The sequence below is a fragment of the Lethenteron reissneri genome, chromosome 1 (genome assembly GCF_015708825.2).
Source record: "Lethenteron reissneri isolate LAM-NWPU_2019-01 chromosome 1, ASM1570882v1, whole genome shotgun sequence".
Classification (NCBI taxonomy): Eukaryota; Metazoa; Chordata; class Hyperoartia; order Petromyzontiformes; family Petromyzontidae; genus Lethenteron; species Lethenteron reissneri.
The window spans coordinates 7,822,749-7,844,710 of NC_083779.1; the positions used below are offsets into that span (position 1 = coordinate 7,822,749).

The window sequence follows — 21,962 nt, forward strand, 5'->3', positions numbered from 1 at the left end:
GCTGACTCCACTGTCATTACCTCCCGTGGCCACCAGTCCATTCGTACTGCAGGCTGACTCCCCTGTCGTTACCTTCCGTGGCCACTAGTCCATTCGCAATGCAGGCTGACTCCACTGTCATTACCTCCCGTGGCCACTAGTCCATTCGTACTGCCGGCTGACTCCCCTGTCCTTACCTTCCGTGGTCGCTAGTCCATTCGCAATGCAGGCTGACTCCACTGTCATTACCTCCCGTGGCCACTAGTCCATTCGTACTGCAGGCTGCCTCCCCTGTCATTACACAGGTAAGATTTAAAAATTGATCATATGCACCCCCCAAAACCAAAAAATCATAATGTTAGGGGAGAAAACGAACCCTTGCCCGCCCACCACCTCCCCACATATAGAAGTCAAACTCCGCCTTTGATCGCGAGATGTGCGATTCGAATCAACGGCGCGTCTGTGATTTTTGTTCACCCTTTCTGAACTTTGCACCCTCCTATGGTGCGTGTGTTGTATCGTGTTGTTGCGGTAACGGCTCTGACAAGAGCTTCCTCGCTCATCGGATTCCTCCTCCTCCGGTGTGAATAAAAATTGTGATATGTTCGAGCCGAGCATGATATTGAGCTTGGATGGTGCGACTACTCCGTGTGAAACAGGTGTTATAGGCTTCCTGCTGAGGATGGGAGGGGGCTAGGTGGGGGGGGGGGGCTAGGTGGATGGGTGGGCAGCAGAGGGGAATTACGTTGTTGTGCTATGCTGCTGTGCTTCCGTGTGGCAGGGGTTAGTTGGTGATGCGTGGATTTTCGTGTCACGCGCTCTGCAGGTGAGTTGCTTTCTCACCTTACCTCACCCACCACCCCCCTCCTCCCCACCTCCAAAACGTCACGCGCCATGCAGGTAAATTCCCTAACCCCCCCACCCACTACCCACGCACCCCTCCCCTCACCACCCACTCCTTTAGTCACGCGGCATGCAGGTAAATACCCCCTCTCCTCTTCCTCCCCCCGTAACTTCCCACGCATCATTCCCCTTCACCCCCCCCCCCTTCTCTCTCAGCCCCACCTCTTACATTTAATATCACGAACCGCCCAGGTACCGTTTAGGGTGTTCACGAAGTTCCTTTGCGTGACACAAAGAAAGAGAAATGTTGTACCCCCCTCTCTCTCTCCCTCCCGGCTGGAGCACGCCATGTACCACACACGTGTCGGTGATGTGTAGCGCGTCTTCTTCGAGCGCTGGGGAGCCGGAAAAGCCCCTCTCTGCACCAGCGTGGACGGCACCTCGTGGTGTTCACCTTCTGAAGCGCTCGCTCGTCACCGTGGCGTGCGCGATGACCACCACAACCACCACCACCACCATCACAACCACCACGACAACAACCACCACAACCACCACCACAACCACCACCACAACCACCACAACCACCACCACAACCACCACCACCACAACCACCACAACCACCACCACAACCACCACCATTACAACCACAACCACCACAACCACCACAACCACCATCACCACAACCACCACCACCACCACAACCACCACCACCACCACGTGACTTTTCTTTAGTGTTGTGCGCGGTGATTTTAGCGCCACAGCGCGTGGATTTGTAGCGTTTGTTTTCATTTGTTTGCTGGTGACTTTGTGTGTTTCATATCGAAATCGCCTCCAGTGCTGTTGCTGCTGGCGGCAATAAAAGTTGTTTAAAAGTCAAAAGTCTCTTACTCTCTCTCCCCCTCTCTCTCCTTTTCTTTTTTCGACCAGCTCTGCGTGATGCTCTCCCACTCTCTTTTTAAATCCTTTATATTAAGTTCACTTGCTTGCTTGCTTGTGCGCTTACGACCGTGCAAATCTTTCGGTCGTTTTTTAACCCACTTCCCGTGATCCAATCGAGCTGACATTTTGCACACAGACTCGTTGTGCGTGACACTTATTAGGAAAAAAATTTTCACTAACAATCATATATTTTTCCTAAACACAGAAAATTATTCTGGATGTGTGTCAACACACTATAAAATGGAACTCTTACTCAAGAAAAACACAAATGAATAAAAAAATAAAACGCGATGCCACGCATATAAAGGATTTATAGTGAAAAACTTTGTTTTTACGGGTTAATTTTTATTTTTTTACGACAAGATGAAACAAGAAGATGCTCGATGTAGTCCGCACTTTGCTTCGTTCATCATTTCGGTTTTTTGTTTTTGTTGTACGCGGCACAACTGCAACAGCGGCGGTTTCGCCGCAGCTGCGTGTCTTTTGGATTTCCGCGATATTTTGTGGAACTTACAAGTAAAAGGTGCGCTTTTTAATTTTTAACTTCCTCTGAAGAGGATCGTCACGTGATTCTGTGGATGTCGTTGATGATGATGATGCTGTTGTTGTTGCTGCCAGGTCTGGGCTTTCGGGGGCAGTCCACATCAGTTCAGATCTTCCCCCAAAATTATGATTCAAATCATGTCCCGGTGCCCCATCCTGCTAAGGGGACTTTGTGGGCCACTCTCTGTGTGCCCCCCCCCCCCCACTAGTCTCCTCCACCCTCCCCCCCTGGCTAAAGCTACGAGTTGGGCCCCCTTTTGACAATAAAAAAAAAAACATTTTGTTCCTGGGTAGTAAGTGTTATTTCCTAATTGATCATGCCTCAAAAGTACAGAAAGCTGCTATTATTCCCCGAAAACTTTGCTTTTGTGACCAGGACAGTGATTATTTTTAGATTTACCTATTTTCAATGAGAAAACGTGGTGTGCATTTGTGTCATTCCTTCACGTAAAGTCCTGGCCACAAAAAAAAGTTTGTGGGGGAATAATAACAGCCACTTTCTATACTTTTGAGGCATGAGCAATTAGAAAATAACACTTACTACCCAGGGACAAAAATCGTGTTACATCGTGAATTTTCAACAACAGCGTCAACCAACTTCATGCGTTACACGTTCGAGGCTGTGAGCGCACCGACGATGCCACTGGGGGGGGGGAGGAAGAGGAGGCCGCGAGATGAAATCGCCTCTCGGTGCGACCTTGCGAGACAAATCGCGCAGTAGGAGCCTCACCTGGACGATTACGTCACCACCCACCGAGCTGATAATGTCGACACTACGCCACTGCGCCCACGCTCCTACACACTTCTCACGAACCCCTCCCGTCATCCTCCCTCCCCTTATCCTCCCTCCCTCCCCCTCCACCCAACGAGATGTCACGAGTCGCCCAGCTGACTTCAGCTCTGTCTGTGAAGTGTGAGTGAGTGAGAGAGGTGCGCGACTCGATTCACCTTGCAGTCGGGCACACGTGCAAGTCCTCCCGGGTGTCGGGCTCTGCAGGTGAGAAACTCTCTCTACATTTCTCTGTCTCTCTCCATCTCTCTCTCCATCTCCCACTCTCTCTGGACCAGCGTGGACGGCACCCTCGTGTTCACCTTCTGAAGCGTTCGCTCGTCACCGTGGCGTGCGCGATGACCACCACCGCCACCACCACCACGTGGCTTTTCTTTCGTGTTGTGCGCGCTGCATTTAGCGCCACAGCGCGTGGATTTACAGCGTTTGTTTTCATTTGTTTGCTGGTGACTTTGTGTATTTCGTATCGGAATCGCCTCCAGTGCAGTTGCTGCTGGCGGCAATAGAAGTTGTTTCAAAAGTCAAAAAGTCTCTCCATCTCCCACTCTCTCTGTCTGTGCGAACGAAAGTGTTCGTGGTTTGCGAAGTAATGAACGCGGTGGTTAAGGGTGCTTGTTCTGTGTGTTGTTGCTAATTTGCATGCGCGCTGAACGCCGCTCAGTGATTGATTGCCCGATGGGTCACTCCGGCTCTCTCTGTGTGCGCGTGCGATTCGGGGTTTTAATTCGTCACCATTGTCACCGTCATCATAATCATCGCCCACGGTCACTCCACTGCTGGATGGAGGCCTCCCCACGCCATCATCAGCCACGGTCAATTCCCAAAGCCGCTGCCACCTCTTCACGATCACGAGATGCTAATGATCATGCAGCTGATTGCATCCTTCCCTCTCCCCTTGTGTTTACACCGGAACAACGAACTTGTGCGTGTTTGTGTTTGCCGTAGAGCACAATGAGTGTGTGTACAGCACTATACATGAGTATTGGTTTGTGGTTACTTATTTAACGTCCGGCACACGATTGCCCAGTGAGCATACCGACGTTGCAATGTGCTTGGAAGCGTCGGCCCAGCGGGTGTCCCCAGACATTCCACGCTGACCCGAGTGGAAGGGTCAAACCGGCGTGGAAAGCTACCGGGCCACTGATTATTCTTCTTAATCTGGGGGGTGCACGCACCACCACCTCCTCCTGAGTTGTGCGAGATGCCCTTTTACGGGGGTTTGAGGCATGGCCAGATATTAGTTTGTAGAAGGTAAATAATTGAAAACACTAAATTAAGCACGGTGCATGTAAGTAATTAAATAATACAAATTAAACATAATAAATAATTCTCACGACGTTTCGGCCACAGCGCAAGCAGCCGTCCTCAGGTGAAGAACAGGTCTGTCGGAAAGACAGCGTCTGAATGAAACACCACCAGGCTTGGCAGCGTACACCTGGTGGTGTTCATTCAGACGCTGTCTTTCCGACAGACCTGTTCTTCACCTGAGGACGGCTGCTTGCGTTGTGGCCGAAACGTCGTGAGAATTATTTTATTATGTTTAATTTTTATTATTTTATTATTTCCCTTCTACGTGACTTTACCGAAAGAACCAAGAAGATAAATCCCTGCAGTCACGAAAGCTTTAAATCGAAATTTAAATGCACGTAAGGTTCAACTTAATTTTGTTTCATTCACATTATAAACAACTTAAACAATTGAGAAGCAAAGGGGTGGAACGCTGCAGGAAAGTTGAAGAACCACTGGACCAGGCTGATTGACTAACACATTTACTGTATATAGGTGGAAACTCAATGTTTGGCCGTCCTGATTATTCAAATTAGTTGTGTGGGGGTTGACTTAGCCCATCATACATCGTGCGGGGATGGTTGATAAAATAGGTTCCACTTCATGCCCCATGGATGGACTCGCCCCCGCCATAGGAACGTGAACTTTCCGGATTTGGTTTAGAGCTGCAACCAGCACGGCGGGAGATGAGAATGGCCGCATCAATGCTCACTTGGGCACGTGTTTAAAGTATTTGGGCTCCGGCTATAAAATTTCCACGTGACGATGATGATGATGAGCCCACTTCGTTGAGATATCATTTGCGATAGCCGGATCGCTTCTGAACAATAAAGAGCTCTTACACAGCAGCTCAGTGAGGGGGAGGGGGGAGAGCCTTACCCGGTAAAAATACAAAATCTTTTTTTTTATGAATATAATGTCGTGAAAAAAAACATCACTGAGGCCCTGAATTCACCCCCCCCCCCCGTCTCTGTCTCCGTGGACGCAGCAGTGAAGTGAGAGAGCGAGGTTCGTCCGAAGGACGTCATGGGCAACTGCTGCTCCTGCTGCCCTTCGTGGTGCTCCTGCCCTACGGGCGACGGCTATGAACCACTTCCCGGCGAGAACGTGAGTAGTGTCACCGCGCGAACTTTTTACCGTATCATCGGGATTAAACTAAAACTAATCTTTTTTAAACTTTCATTCAAAGACGCTCCCGGGAACAACTGGCCGGCGAGATCGTGAGTAGAGTCACCGCGCGTACTTTTACCATATCATCGGTATTAAACAAAAAAACTTAACTTTTCAAAACTATCATTCTGTAATGTGTTGCCTCCACAGACGTATACTGTGGAGGCAACACATTTATTCAGTTCCAAAACACGGGGTAACTTCCCCTAAACAGAATAACAACCTAAGGTGGTGACCACCCGGCTAACTACACTAGTTACCACGTGACTGCTACTACGGACCGTGACCAACGACTTGGGCCCGGGTCCACGTGTTGGAGACTCGTTGAACGGAGATCATAGATTAAGGGTTTCTTCCAGGATGAACAACAACCCTGGTCCCTCCTGGGACCCGGCTTTTATTCTCTGTGGCATGGCCGGCTCCGCCCTTGGCCACGTCCACCTTCTAGAAACCTCAGGAAGGATCTGGGTCCCAATCACGTGACTCCCCTAGCTCCCTCTTGGGGCCCCTCTGTAAACTTAACCGGTCACGTGTCCTCCCGGGTCAATCAGACTGCCATGGCCTCACACTATCCTTCGGTTGGCACCCACACACCCTGTCCTGTAGGGTCAGCACTGCACTTAACGCGTGGTGCCATCCAGCGCTATTATTCAGCGCACGCCTTGCCCCTCTAGGGCCGGTACTGCACCCACAGCATGGTGACATCCAACGATGTCACTACATCACCCCTCCCCCCTTCGTAAAACTCAGCCGTCCCGGCTGTAAATTCCCCCTCAGCAAAACAAGGCCCCTTAGTGTGCCTCAACAAATAAATACCCCATCCCATATCGACAATATCTACAATATATATATACCGTGATGAACGGGGAAAGGGAACAGAAGTACAGAATGAACAATAGACAAAAACACAACAGAAAAGAGAAGGGAAGAGAGAGATAAGAAAGGAAGAGAAAAACACGCGGTAACACACAAAACCTCGGGACCCCCTCCAGCACCAGCATCACCCACCCTCACCGTGTAGCAACACCCGCAAGCACAATAAAGACCAGGTTCAGCCAATGACCAATACGACATGAAGGGTGCGACAACCAACTGACGGCGTGGGAGTGTGTGTGTGGGAGTCACGAAAACTGAACAATCTTGGAACGAGTCCTTGTGGCCGGGTCCCCAGGCGAAGTGAGCGTAAGCTCCCTGAGGGTCCCGGGGGGGGGGATTTGAAAATGTTCTGACGAGCCCGGCTCCTCACGAAGAGCAGTCGGCCGGGCAGACGGGCCCTCCGCTCCCGAAGATTTCGGAAACGGTGCAGGCGGTGGCTTGGGGGAAGTTAAACGCGCGGAACCTGAGGACACATAACTCCCCTGAGGACCAACCTCAGTGGGTACACACCTCAGCTTGCCCGATACACCCGACACTCAGCCCCTGTGTAGTGGAGATGAGATGAATTCACGTGGCGCGATGAAAGGTTTTAGGCCACAGTTGCAGCACACGAAGAGCTCACTCCCAGGATGGAGGAGAGGTCTTCCGCCGTCGATGTTGTTCATCCCATCGCACCATGCCGTCTCCCCGCCAGCCTCCGCTTTGAGCCGAAGCACAGGCTTGGACGGGCTCCACGTCTTCGGGTGTATCACGTGTTTCACGAGGCGCGACGTGGTGGGCAGTGGCGGGAAGTTTACAAATCCATTGTTGTACCGCACTTTCTATGCCCTCGCGTCTATGCCGCCCACCTTCACCAACACGCATGACGTACATTTTTGCACATGTTTGGAACGAGATACATTTACTCTGAGGTGAATTCACCGCCGAGGTGAATTCACCTCAGCACGGGAACTTGATTAAGCAATGCTTATGTTTGTATCTTGAAACCGACCTGAACTTCGCCATAAAATCACCCGGAGGTCACAGGCAGTCGTAAAGAGACAGGGTTTATTTTTATATTATCTCACCCTTCACAACCCATGCGGTTTATTCCGTATTCAAGAGCGACCTGACTATTGTAAATGATAACGAAGTGGGCTGACCCACCACGTGGAGATTTGTAAGCAGCCGACAGCTGAGGGGCCGTCCATAAATGACGTCACGCACCTAGGGGAGGGGGGCGGGGTCAGACATTTGTGACGATGTGTGGCGAGGGGGGGGTTGAGAAATGTGACGTCACACATGAAAATGCGCAACTTTAAATTAATATAGACAACACGTTCTACTTAATTAAATCGACTTTTTAATAAAAGTTTTCTCCTACAACTTTTTGTGACGCCGTGTGACTTGGGGGGGGGGGGTGGGTTAAAAATCGTCCAAAATCGCGTGACGTCATTTATGGACGGCCCCTGATCTCGAGACGCGTGGTGTTGATTGTAAATGTGGCACAATTATACTAAGGGGCCGTCCATAAATGACCTCACGCGATTTTGGACGATTTTTGACCCCCCCCCCCCCCCCCTCGTCACACAGCGTCACAATAAGTCAGATCCCCCCTCAAATATGACGTCACAAAGCTCTGCCCCCCCCAACCATATTTCCATTTTGAAAATAAAACATGCTTCAAATCGCTTTAGACTATTGTCATTGTAGTGCGTATTTAATGTGACGCTGCACTCTGATGTTCTAGGAGAAAACATTTATAAAAAAAGTCGATTTTATTAAGTAGAACGTGTTGTCTATATTTATTAAAAGTTGCGCATTTTGATGTGACGTCACATTTCTCCCCCCCCCCCCCCTCGTCACACATCGTCACAAATGTCTGACCCCCCCCCCCTAGGTGCGTGACGTCATTTATGGACGGCCCCTAACTCACTAATTTTTATTTTACCAGCTAACCCCCCCCCCCCCCCCCCCACACTGAGCTGTATAACTCTTCGAATGATAACGAAGTGGGCTGATCCATCACGTGGAGATTTGTAAGCAGCCAAAGGGAGTACTAAAAACGAGTGGAGTTGACACAGAATGTGGCACAATCTTTAAAAAAAATAGTCGTCAAGAATTCGTCGCGAATGGCAATCGGGTTAATGAGGTCTTTGTTGTTGCCATGTTGTGAGTGTGGTGAGTGTGGTAGCGCCCTCTTACGGACTAGTTTGGGACATGTTGAAGAAGCGCTGCAAATGAACGGTTACAATTGTAATAAAAGGACTCGAACACTTCTTTCTGTCTTCGTGTCTTTATTCAGGTTCACGTCTTTACCCACACGGCACTCTGTTATAACTCCTGTATTTGTAGCCCCCGGCTATTCACTGCTATTATAGCTTCCTCTCCCCTCTGACTCTCTGCTTCATCTACTGTAACCTCCTCCCTGCAGACTCGCTGCTACCCCTATGCAGACTCCCGCTGCTACCCCTATGTGCAGACCCTCTGGCTGTCACTATATGCAGACCCGCTGCCCACCCTCTCTGTGCAGCCCCGCTGCTGACTGCAGCCTCCTCGCTGCTTCGGGTCGGTCACCGCTGGCCAACGGTGCCGATCCTCGCTCCCCCCGTGTTTGTGGCGATCTCGCCACACCCCGCTTCGCCCTTCGTGGCCTTCCTCTGTTCCTGGTTCCCCGTCACTCCCCTTGCTCTTCCGGTTCCCCTCCTTCTATACTCAACCCCTCTGCCCCCCACGTGACCTAACTCCTCCCCCCCTGACGGCACCTCAGAAGGGCCGTTTACAACCGCATTACATCACCCTCCCCCCTAAAGAAAATCCAGCCGACCTCGGCTGAACTGCAACCTGAAAAGCAATGCGGGTGTAAAGGGCCAACACGCAAAAAGACACGAAGCATTGAAGAACATTATAACAATAACACAACACAACACAATCTAACGAAACGTGAGGGATTTCGAGCGAGTACGGGTAGCCGGGCCGTCCCGGACGGTCGGCGGCCCACCCGCCGAGCGGGAACGTGGAAGGGTTTTAGGGGCGACGGGCGCAAGTTCTTCCGTCGCCATTGGAGGCCCGCCACTGTCCCGCTCGCGTCCAGAAACATCCCGTACTCGCGTCCGCGGAGGGATAGGAAGAGCTGCAGGTCCCGTGGGTTCTGCGGCTCCGGTCGGCGTCCCACAAGCGGAAGGTCCTCCTCCCTGCGCTGTCACGGCCGGCTTGTCTGTGCCGGAGGGTCTTTCTTTGGGACGTCCGCGATCGAGGCCTCCTGCTGGGGCGGCCCCGGAACCCGGGCCCAGCAGTCCCTGGCATAGTGGCCCCGACGGCCGCAACGGAAACAGTCGACGTCGGGTCGGCGCGCAGCAGGCACCCCGTCCCGACGTGGCCGCGCCGGCGGCGGAGCCCGCGGCCCCGGCCCGCTTCGAGCCGGCCACGGAGTGGAGGCGGCCGACAGCTCCTTTGGGCCGGTCGCATCCGGCACGTACACGGCCTTTGTAGGGTCCCACCCTACGGCCCCCCCATCGACGACAGGACCGCCCGTCCACGCCGTGACTTGTTTCCAGCGGCGGAGATTGAACTGGGCGTCCAAACACTTGGCCGCGGTCCGGGACGTGAGTTTCTCGTGACCGCACGCCGGCATAGGAATGCCCAGATCCCGGGATAACTCTAACATCTTCCCCAAGATGAGAGGTTCCAGCAGGTCAGGCTCCGTCTCCGGGTAAGCGGCCATCGCGAGTTCCAGCACGGCGCCCCTGTACGCTACAGGCGACTCCTCCGGTGCGCGTTGCCGCTGCACGAAGCGGCGATGGGCGTCATCCGGTGGCTCGTACGCGTCCGCCATTTCGTCGAACACTCCACGCAATGTTTTCTTCTTCGCAGCTTTTATAGAGCGAAAAAAACGAACAGACTCATCGTCAAGGAGAGTCGGAAGCACCTCCAGCGCCTCGGCGTCCGTCCACCTTGCCGTTCGTACCGCCGCCAAAAATCGACAAGCGAACGCACTCCAATCGCCCCCGATGGAGAACTCCTTAACAGTTGTAAGGTGACGACTGCGGCTCCTTGGCCTGCTTCCGTCCGTCACCGACTCTTCCGGCGGCAAGTTCAGCAAGGCGTCGCAACGCGGTGTTGCCAAGATGGCGGACGATCCTCGTGGCGGCCCCAAAATGGCGGCTTCCCGCCTTCCGTGGTGCGCCACGCCCAAGATGGCGTCTTCACGCCGCGTGGTCGATGGCGGCGCCATCGAAGACGACCCGGGCTCCTGCCGATCACCACCATCACCTACCAACGCCGCCCTTGGCGTGACAAGGTCACACAACTCCGTGATGACGGTTTTTAGGGTCGCCAGTTGCTCCGCCATCCGGGTCCATCTTAAATCTTCGTCCTTCAACGCAGATGGGTCGGACGCAGCGGCAACCTCCTCCACACCCGGGCCCTCACGGATCTCTCCCTCCGCCGAAGTGAAGCCGACCTCAGGAGGAAGATCGTCGTCGTCCGATGATGAAGCCGACGCCGGAGATGGGATATTCTTCTTCCTCAGTTGTTTCGCCATGCCGTTTCACTTCTGACTCCAGTGTAATAAAAGGACTCGAACACTTCTTTCTGTCTTCGTGTCTTTATTCAGGTTCACGTCTTTACCCACACGGCACTCTGTTATAACTCCTGTATTTGTAGCCCCCGGCTATTCACTGCTATTATAGCTTCCTCTCCCCTCTGACTCTCTGCTTCATCTACTGTAACCTCCTCCCTGCAGACTCGCTGCTACCCCTATGCAGACTCCCGCTGCTACCCCTATGTGCAGACCCTCTGGCTGTCACTATATGCAGACCCGCTGCCCACCCTCTCTGTGCAGCCCCGCTGCTGACTGCAGCCTCCTCGCTGCTTCGGGTCGGTCACCGCTGGCCAACGGTGCCGATCCTCGCTCCCCCCGTGTTCGTGGCGATCTCGCCACACCCCGCTTCGCCCTTCGTGGCCTTCCTCTGTTCCTGGTTCCCCGTCACTCCCCTTGCTCTTCCGGTTCCCCTCCTTCTATACTCAACCCCTCTGCCCCCCACGTGACCTAACTCCTCCCCCCCTGACGGCACCTCAGAAGGGCCGTTTACAACCGCATTACACAATGATGCACAAATCAACAGGGCATTGAATGCCAAAACCAAATCAAATAACACGAGCATTGAAATTGCCCAAGTATTTAAAACGATCACGATACCGTGTGCATTGCGGGAATAACTGATAAATAAGCCATATGTTTGGAAAAACAAAACATCCGAGTAAGATTTGGCACGGTGCATAAAATACAGAAATTTATATCTGCTACAAAAGATGTATTAGCGTAGCTATCAACAGAATGTGTGTACAAAATTAACTGCACTTGTGGCAAATGCTATGTTGGGCAAACAGGACGTAAATAACATCAGAGAAATATTAAATACTCCCAAATGCAACTGTCAAGTAGCAGAACACGCGTGCCAACAAGGACACTCAATTGATTTTGATCATTTTGATTTAAAGCTTTCGTGACTGCAGGGATTCATATTCTTGGTTCTTTCGGTAAAGTCACGTAGAAGGGAAATAATAATGTCATTTTTTCTATTTCAATTTTTATTTATTTTATTATTTCCTTTCTACGTGACTTTACCAAAAGAACCAAGAATATGATTTTTTGAATGTTTGAATTTCTGTGCAAAACTAGCTACTACTGGCCAAGACTAATTCGACAATCTATAGAAATTGAAAGAAGTAAAAATAATTTTTGCCGTTCGGATAGCTGCCGACTGAGTGCTGCGTGGAAGCGAATCATCAAATAATACTTTGTTTAAATGCTGCCTATACAGGCCACCATACTTCAATAGGGATTACCGTCGGCACGGCTATTTTAATACACACAATGGACAGGATGGACAAGATCAGAGAGCTCGCATAATGCACATGCGTAATGTACGTTGACTCATTAATACCCCCCCCCCCCCATCATTGCGCAAGAGCGCAGAAGCGTGGCCGCCACATCTACGCCTCTATATAAGGAACGAAACAGGTGGACATCACAAATTTGGCTGTCGCCTGATGAAGCTAGTTGTAATTACTGGCTTGGCTCTCCAACGCACCGGTGTGCTGTACTCGTGGCGAATTGGCACGTTCTGTTTAGGGGCCGTCCATAAATGACGTCACGCGATTTTGGACGATTTTTGACCCCCCCCCCCCCCCTCGTCACAAGGCGTCACAAAAAGTCAGACCCCCCTCAAATATTACGTCACAAGGCTCTGCCCCCCTCCAAAAAAAATAAAACATGCTTCAAATCGCTTTAAACTATTGTCATTGTAGTGCGTATTTAATGTGGCGCTGCACTCTGATGTTGTAGGAGAAAACATTTATATAAAAAAAGTATATTTAATGAAGTAGAACGTATTCTCTATATTTATTTAAAATTGCGCATTTTGATGTGACGTCACATTTCTCAACCCCCCCCCCCTCGTCACACATCGTCACAAATGTCTGACCCCCCCCCCCCTAGGTGCGTGACGTCATTTATGGACGGCCCCTTACGTGGACAACCGTTACTAGTTGGCTGTGTCGGGTGGTGGCGGGATTTACATATGTACGCGATCTAACCCCAAAAAAACCTCTATCATGGGTGATATTGGTCGTGAAAGCCCTCGTGTTGGACTATTATTGCATCGCAGATTAAAGTTTAGTCTCCACAATACGGCCACTCCTCTACTTACGAACGAGTTAGGCTCCAGACGTTTGCTCGTAAGTCGATTCTGTCGGTCGTACAATTTTACTCCTGACAATTCCAAAGGTGTTGTTGTACGGCATCTACACTAAACAAGGGGAATGGCTTTCAAAGTTGAATAGTCTCCTCTAGATGTAGATGCCACTGATTCTTCATGGTCTGTAGATGTAGATCCCACTGGTTCTTTACGCTCTGCAGATGTAGATGCCACTGGTTCTTCCCGTTCTGTAGATGTAAATGCCACTGGTTCTTCACGTTCTGCAGATGTAGATGCCACTGGTTCTTTACGTTCTGCAGATGTAGATGCCACTGGTTCTTCACGTTCTGCAGATGTAGATGCCACTGGTTCTTCTCGTTCTGTAGATGTAGATGCCACTGGTTCTTTACGCTCTGTAGATGCAGATGCTACTGGTTCTTCACGTTCTGCAGATGCAGATGCCACTGGTTCTTCCCGCTCTGTAGATGCAGATGCTACTGGTTCTTCACGCTCTGCAGATGTAGATGCCACTGGTTCTTCACGTTCTGTAGATGTAGATGCCACTGGTTCTTTACGCTCTGCAGATGTAGATGCCACTGGTTCTTCACGTTCTGTAGATGTAGATGCCACTGGTTCTTCACGTTCTGCAGATGTATATGCCACTGGTTCTTTATGCTGTGTAGATGTAAATGCCACTGGTTCTTTACGTTCTGCAGATGTAGATGCCACTGGTTCTTCACGTTCTGCAGATGTAGATGCCACTGGTTCTTCCCGTTCTGTAGATGCAGATGCTACTGGTTCTTCACGCTCTGCAGATGTAGATACCACTGGTTCTTCACGTTCTGCAGATGTAGATGCCACTGGTTCTTTACGCTCTGCAGATGTGGATGCCACTGGTTCTTCACGTTCTGCAGATGTAGATGCCACTGGTTCTTCCCGTTCTGTAGATGCACTTGCTACTGGTTCTTCACGCTCTGCAGATGTAGATACCACTAGTTCTTCACGTTCTGCAGATGTAGATGCCACTGGTTCTTTACGCTCTGCAGATGTAGATGCCACTGGTTCTTCACGTTCTGTAGATGTAGATGCCACTGGTTCTTCACGTCCTGTAGATGTAGATGCCACTGGTTCTTTACGCTCTGCAGATGTAGATGCCACTGGTTCTTCACGTTCTGTAGATGCAGATGCTACTGGTTCTTCACGCTCTGCAGATGTAGATGCCACTGGTTCTTCACGTTCTGTAGATGTAGATGCCACTGGTTCTTTACGCTCTGCAGATGTAGATGCCACTGGTTCTTCACGTTCTGTAGATGTAGATGCCACTGGTTCTTCACGTTCTGCAGATGTATATGCCACTGGTTCTTTATGCTCTGTAGATGTAAATGCCACTGGTTCTTTACGTTCTGCAGATGTAGATGCCACTGGTTCTTCACGTTCTGCAGATGTAGATGCCACTGGTTCTTCCCGTTCTGTAGATGCAGATGCTACTGGTTCTTCACGCTCTGCAGATGTAGATACCACTGGTTCTTCACGTTCTGCAGATGTAGATGCCACTGGTTCTTTACGCTCTGCAGATGTGGATGCCACTGGTTCTTCACGTTCTGCAGATGTAGATGCCACTGGTTCTTCCCGTTCTGTAGATGCACTTGCTACTGGTTCTTCACGCTCTGCAGATGTAGATACCACTAGTTCTTCACGTTCTGCAGATGTAGATGCCACTGGTTCTTTACGCTCTGCAGATGTAGATGCCACTGGTTCTTCACGTTCTGTAGATGTAGATGCCACTGGTTCTTCACGTCCTGTAGATGTAGATGCCACTGGTTCTTCACGTCCTGCAGATGTATATGCCACTGGTTCTTCATGTTCTCTAGATGTAGATGCCACTGGTTTTTCACGCTCTGTAGATGTAGATGCCACTGGTTCTTTACGTTCTGCAGATGTAGATGCCACTGGTTCTTCACGTTCTGCAGATGTAGATGCCACTGGTTCTTTACGTTCTGCAGATGTAGATGCCACTGGTTCTTCACGTTCTGTAGATGTAGATGCCACTGGTTCTTTACGCTCTGCAGATGTAGATGCCACTGGTTCTTCACGTTCTGTAGATGTAGATGCCACTGGTTCTTCACGTTCTGTAGCTGTAGATGCCACTGGTTCTTCACGTTCTGCAGATGTATATGCCACTGGTTCTTCATGTTCTCTAGATGTAGATGCCACTGGTTTTTCACGCTCTGTAGATGTAGATGCCACTGGTTCTTCACGTTCTGTAGATGTAGATGCCACTGGTTCTTCATGTTCTGTAGATGTAGATACCACTGGTTCGTCATGTTCTGCAGATGTAGATGCCACTGGTTAGTCATGTTCTGCAGATGTAGATGCCACTGGTTCGTCATGTTCTGCAGATGTAGATGCCACTGGTTATTCACGCTCTGCAGATGTAGATGCAACTGGTACTTCACGTTCTGCAGATGTAGATGCCACTGGTTATTTACGCTCTGCAGATGTAGATGCCACTGGTTCTTCACGTTCTGCAGATGTAGATGCCACTGGTTCTTCCTGTTCTGTAGATGTAGATGCCACTTGTTCTTTATGCTCTGTAGATGCCACTGGTTCTTTACGTTCTGCAGATGTAGATGCCACTGGTTCTTCACGTTCTGCAGATGTAGATGCCACTGGTTCTTCACGTTCTGCAGATGTAGATGCCACTGGTTCTTCCCGTTCTGTAGATGTAGATGCCACTGGTTCTTTACGCTCTGTAGATGCAGATGCTACTGGTTCTTCACGCTCTGCAGATGTAGATGCTACTTTGTTCTTCACGTTCTGCAGATGTAGATGCCACTGGTTCTTTACGTTCTGTAGATGTAGATGCCACTGGTTCTTCACGTTCTGTAGATGTAGATGCCACTGGTTCTTCACGTTCTGGAGATGTAGATGCCACTGTTTCTTCACGCTCTGCAGATGTAGATGCCACTGGTTCTTCACGCTCTGCATATGTAGATGCCACTGGTTCTTCACGTTCTGCAGATGTAGATGCCACTGGTTCTTTACGTTCTGCAGATGTAGATGCCACTGGTTCTTCACGTTTTGTAGATGCCACTGGTTCTTCACCTTCTGCAGATGTAGATGCCACTGGTTCTTCACGTTCTGCAGATGTAGATGGCACTGATTTTTCACGTTCTGTAGATGTAAACGCCACTGGTTCTTCACGTTCTGTAGATGTAGATGCCACTGGTTCTTCACGTTCTGGAGATGTAGATGCCACTGGTTTTTCCTGTTCTGCAGATGTAGATGCCACTGGTTCTTTACGTTCTGCAGATGTAGATGCCACTGGTTCTTCACGTTCTGCAGATGTAGATGCCACTGGTTCTTCACGTTCTGCAGATGTAGATGCCACTGGTTCTTCCCGTTCTGTAGATGTAGATGCCACTGGTTCTTTACACTCTGTAGATGCAGATGCTACTGGTTCTTCACGCTCTGCAGATGTAGATGCTACTTTGTTCTTCACGTTCTGCAGATGTAGATGCCACTGGTTCTTTACGTTCTGTAGATGTAGATGCCACTGGTTCTTCACGTTCTGTAGATGTAGATGCCACTGGTTCTTCACGTTCTGGAGATGTAGATGCCACTGTTTCTTCACGCTCTGCAGATGTAGATGCCACTGGTTCTTCACGCTCTGCATATGTAGATGCCACTGGTTCTTCACGTTCTGCAGATGTAGATGCCACTGGTTCTTTACGTTCTGCAGATGTAGATGCCACTGGTTCTTCACGTTTTGTAGATGCCACTGGTTCTTCACCTTCTGCAGATGTAGATGCCACTGGTTCTTCACGTTCTGCAGATGTAGATGGCACTGATTTTTCACGTTCTGTAGATGTAGACGCCACTGGTTCTTCACGTTCTGTAGATGTAGATGCCACTGGTTCTTCACGTTCTGGAGATGTAGATGCCACTGTTTCTTCACGCTCTGCAGATGTAGATGCCACTGGTTCTTTACGCTCTGCATATGTAGATGCCACTGGTTCTTCACGTTCTGTAGATGTAGATGCCACTGGTTCTTTACGCTCTGTAGATGCAGATGCTACTGGTTCTTCACGCTCTGCAGATGTAGATGCTACTTTGTTCTTCACGTTCTGCAGATGTAGATACCACTGGTTCTTCACGTTCTGTAGATGTAGATGCCACTGGTTCTTCACGTTCTGGAGATGTAGATGCCACTGTTTCTTCACGCTCTGCAGATGTAGATGCCACTGGTTCTTCACGCTCTGCATATGTAGATGCCACTGGTTCTTCACGTTCTGCAGATGTAGATGCCACTGGTTCTTTACGTTCTGCAGATGTAGATGCCACTGGTTCTTCACGTTTTGTAGATGCCACTGGTTCTTCGCCTTCTGCAGATGTAGATGCCACTGGTTCTTCACGTTCTGCAGATGTAGATGGCACTGATTTTTCACGTTCTGTATATGTAGATGCCACTGGTTCTTCACGTTCTGTAGATGTAGATGCCACTGGTTCTTCACGTTCTGGAGATGTAGATGCCACTGTTTCTTCACGCTCTGCAGATGTAGATGCCACTGGTTCTTCACGCTCTGCATATGTAGATGCCACTGGTTCTTCACGTTCTGCAGATGTAGATGCCACTGGTTCTTTACGTTCTGCAGATGTAGATGCCACTGGTTCTTCACGTTTTGTAGATGCCACTGGTTTTTCACGCTCTGCAGATGTAGATGCCACTGGTTATTCACGCTCTGCAGATGTAGATGCAACTGGTACTTCACGTTCTGCAGATGTAGATGCCACTGGTTATTTACGCTCTGCAGATGTAGATGCCACTGGTTCTTCACGTTCTGCAGATGTAGATGCCACTGGTTCTTCCTGTTCTGTAGATGTAGATGCCACTTGTTCTTTATGCTCTGTAGATGCCACTGGTTCTTTACGTTCTGCAGATGTAGATGCCACTGGTTCTTCACGTTCTGCAGATGTAGATGCCACTGGTTCTTCACGTTCTGCAGATGTAGATGGCACTGATTTTTCACGTTCTGTAGATGTAGACGCCACTGGTTCTTCACGTTCTGTAGATGTAGATGCCACTGGTTCTTCACGTTCTCGAGATGTAGATGCCACTGGTTCTTCCTGTTCTGCAGATGTAGATGCCACTGGTTCTTCCTGTTCTGCAGATGTAGATGCCACTGGTTCTTTACGTTCTGCAGATGTAGATGCCACTGGTTCTTCACGTTCTGCAGATGTAGATGCCACTGGTTCTTCACGTTCTGCAGATGTAGATGCCACTGGTTCTTCACGTTCTGCAGATGTAGATGCCACTGGTTCTTTACACTCTGTAGATGCAGATGCTACTGGTTCTTCACGCTCTGCAGATGTAGATGCTACTTTGTTCTTCACGTTCTGCAGATGTAGATGCCACTGGTTCTTTACGTTCTGTAGATGTAGATGCCACTGGTTCTTCACGTTCTGTAGATGTAGATGCCACTGGTTCTTCACGTTCTGGAGATGTAGATGCCACTGTTTCTTCACGCTCTGCAGATGTAGATGCCACTGGTTCTTCACGCTCTGCATATGTAGATGCCACTGGTTCTTCACGTTCTGCAGATGTAGATGCCACTGGTTCTTTACGTTCTGCAGATGTAGATGCCACTGGTTCTTCACGTTTTGTAGATGCCACTGGTTCTTCACCTTCTGCAGATGTAGATGCCACTGGTTCTTCACGTTCTGCAGATGTAGATGGCACTGATTTTTCACGTTCTGTAGATGTAAACGCCACTGGTTCTTCACGTTCTGTAGATGTAGATGCCACTGGTTCTTCACGTTCTGGAGATGTAGATGCCACTGGTTCTTCCTGTTCTGCAGATGTAGATGCCACTGGTTCTTCCTGTTCTGCAGATGTAGATGCCACTGGTTCTTTACGTTCTGCAGATGTAGATGCCACTGGTTCTTCACGTTCTGCAGATGTAGATGCCACTGGTTCTTCCCGTTCTGTAGATGTAGATGCCACTGGTTCTTTACACTCTGTAGATGCAGATGCTACTGGTTCTTCACGCTCTGCAGATGTAGATGCTACTTTGTTCTTCACGTTCTGCAGATGTAGATGCCACTGGTTCTTTACGTTCTGTAGATGTAGATGCCACTGGTTCTTCACGTTCTGTAGATGTAGATGCCACTGGTTCTTCACGTTCTGGAGATGTAGATGCCACTGTTTCTTCACGCTCTGCAGATGTAGATGCCACTGGTTCTTCACGCTCTGCATATGTAGATGCCACTGGTTCTTCACGTTCTGCAGATGTAGATGCCACTGGTTCTTTACGTTCTGCAGATGTAGATGCCACTGGTTCTTCACGTTTTGTAGATGCCACTGGTTCTTCACCTTCTGCAGATGTAGATGCCACTGGTTCTTCACGTTCTGCAGATGTAGATGGCACTGATTTTCACGTTCTGTAGATGTAGACGCCACTGGTTCTTCACGTTCTGTAGATGTAGATGCCACTGGTTCTTCACGTTCTGGAGATGTAGATGCCACTGTTTCTTCACGCTCTGCAGATGTAGATGCCACTGGTTCTTCACGCTCTGCATATGTAGATGCCACTGGTTCTTCACGTTCTGTAGATGTAGATGCCACTGGTTCTTTACGCTCTGTAGATGCAGATGCTACTGGTTCTTCACGCTCTGCAGATGTAGATGCTACTTTGTTCTTCACGTTCTGCAGATGTAGATACCACTGGTTCTTCACGTTCTGTAGATGTAGATGCCACTGGTTCTTCACGTTCTGGAGATGTAGATGCCACTGTTTCTTCACGCTCTGCAGATGTAGATGCCACTGGTTCTTCACGCTCTGCATATGTAGATGCCACTGGTTCTTCACGTTCTGCAGATGTAGATGCCACTGGTTATTTACGTTCTGCAGATGTAGATGCCACTGGTTCTTCACGTTTTGTAGATGCCACTGGTTCTTCACCTTCTGCAGATGTAGATGCCACTGGTTCTTCACGTTCTGCAGATGTAGATGGCACTGATTTTTCACGTTCTGTATATGTAGATGCCACTGGTTCTTCACGTTCTGTAGATGTAGATGCCACTGGTTCTTCACGTTCTGGAGATGTAGATGCCACTGTTTCTTCACGCTCTGCAGATGTAGATGCCACTGGTTCTTCACGCTCTGCATATGTAGATGCCACTGGTTCTTCACGTTCTGCAGATGTAGATGCCACTGGTTCTTTACGTTCTGCAGATGTAGATGCCACTGGTTCTTTACGTTTTGTAGATGCCACTGGTTTTTCACGCTCTGCAGATGTAGATGCCACTGGTTATTCACGCTCTGCAGATGTAGATGCAACTGGTACTTCACGTTCTGCAGATGTAGATGCCACTGGTTATTTACGCTCTGCAGATGTAGATGCTACTGGTTCTTCACGTTCTGCAGATGTAGATGCCACTGGTTCTTCCTGTTCTGTAGATGTAGATGCCACTTGTTCTTTATGCTCTGTAGATGCCACTGGTTCTTTACGTTCTGCAGATGTAGATGCCACTGGTTCTTCACGTTCTGCAGATGTAGATGCCACTGGTTCTTCACGTTCTGCAGATGTAGATGGCACTGATTTTTCACGTTCTGTAGATGTAGACGCCACTGGTTCTTCACGTTCTGTAGATGTAGATGCCACTGGTTCTTCACGTTCTGGAGATGTAGATGCCACTGGTTCTTCCTGTTCTGCAGATGTAGATGCCACTGGTTCTTCCTGTTCTGCAGATGTAGATGCCACTGGTTCTTTACGTTCTGCAGATGTAGATGCCACTGGTTCTTCACGTTCTGCAGATGTAGATGCCACTGGTTCTTCACGTTCTGCAGATGTAGATGCCACTGGTTCTTCACGTTCTGCAGATGTAGATGCCACTGGTTCTTTACACTCTGTAGATGCGGATGCTACTGGTTCTTCACGCTCTGCAGATGTAGATGCTACTTTGTTCTTCACGTTCTGCAGATGTAGATGCCACTGGTTCTTTACGTTCTGTAGATGTAGATGCCACTGGTTCTTCACGTTCTGTAGATGTAGATGCCACTGGTTCTTCACGTTTTGGAGATGTAGATGCCACTGTTTCTTCACGCTCTGCAGATGTAGATGCCACTGGTTCTTCACGCTCTGCATATGTAGATGCCACTGGTTCTTCACGTTCTGCAGATGTAGATGCCACTGGTTCTTTACGTTCTGCAGATGTAGATGCCACTGGTTCTTCACGTTTTGTAGATGCCACTGGTTCTTCACCTTCTGCAGATGTAGATGCCACTGGTTCTTCACGTTCTGCAGATGTAGATGGCACTGATTTTTCACGTTCTGTAGATGTAAACGCCACTGGTTCTTCACGTTCTGTAGATGTAGATGCCACTGGTTCTTCACGTTCTGGAGATGTAGATGCCACTGGTTCTTCCTGTTCTGCAGATGTAGATGCCACTGGTTCTTCCTGTTCTGCAGATGTAGATGCCACTGGTTCTTTACGTTCTGCAGATGTAGATGCCACTGGTTCTTCACGTTCTGCAGATGTAGATGCCACTGGTTCTTCACGTTCTGCAGATGTAGATGCCACTGGTTCTTCCCGTTCTGTAGATGTAGATGCCACTGGTTCTTTACACTCTGTAGATGCAGATGCTACTGGTTCTTCACGCTCTGCAGATGTAGATGCTACTTTGTTCTTCACGTTCTGCAGATGTAGATGCCACTGGTTCTTTACGTTCTGTAGATGTAGATGCCGCTGGTTCTTCACGTTCTGTAGATGTAGATGCCACTGGTTCTTCACGTTCTGGAGATGTAGATCCACTGTCTTCGCTGCAATGTAGCTTGCCATCGTTCTTCACGCTC

At 49.5% G+C, this 21,962-nt stretch overlaps 1 protein-coding gene across 2 annotated transcripts in view; it reads left to right on the plus strand.

The window, feature by feature from the left end:
* The first annotated feature begins 3,152 nt into the window (after positions 1 to 3,152).
* Positions 3,153 to 21,962, plus strand: part of LOC133346632 (protein diaphanous homolog 1-like) — a 58,190-nt gene continuing 39,380 nt past the window's right edge. Inside the window, exons 1-2 of one of the 2 annotated variants that reach the window (XM_061558482.1) lie at positions 3,153 to 3,301; positions 5,370 to 5,488. In XM_061558482.1, the coding sequence (XP_061414466.1) occupies positions 5,408 to 5,488 (81 nt within the window). In that variant the 5' untranslated portion in view covers positions 3,153 to 3,301; positions 5,370 to 5,407. The remainder of the gene's footprint in view (positions 3,302 to 5,369; positions 5,489 to 21,962) is intronic. The other variant, XM_061558565.1, reaches the window with a different exon arrangement.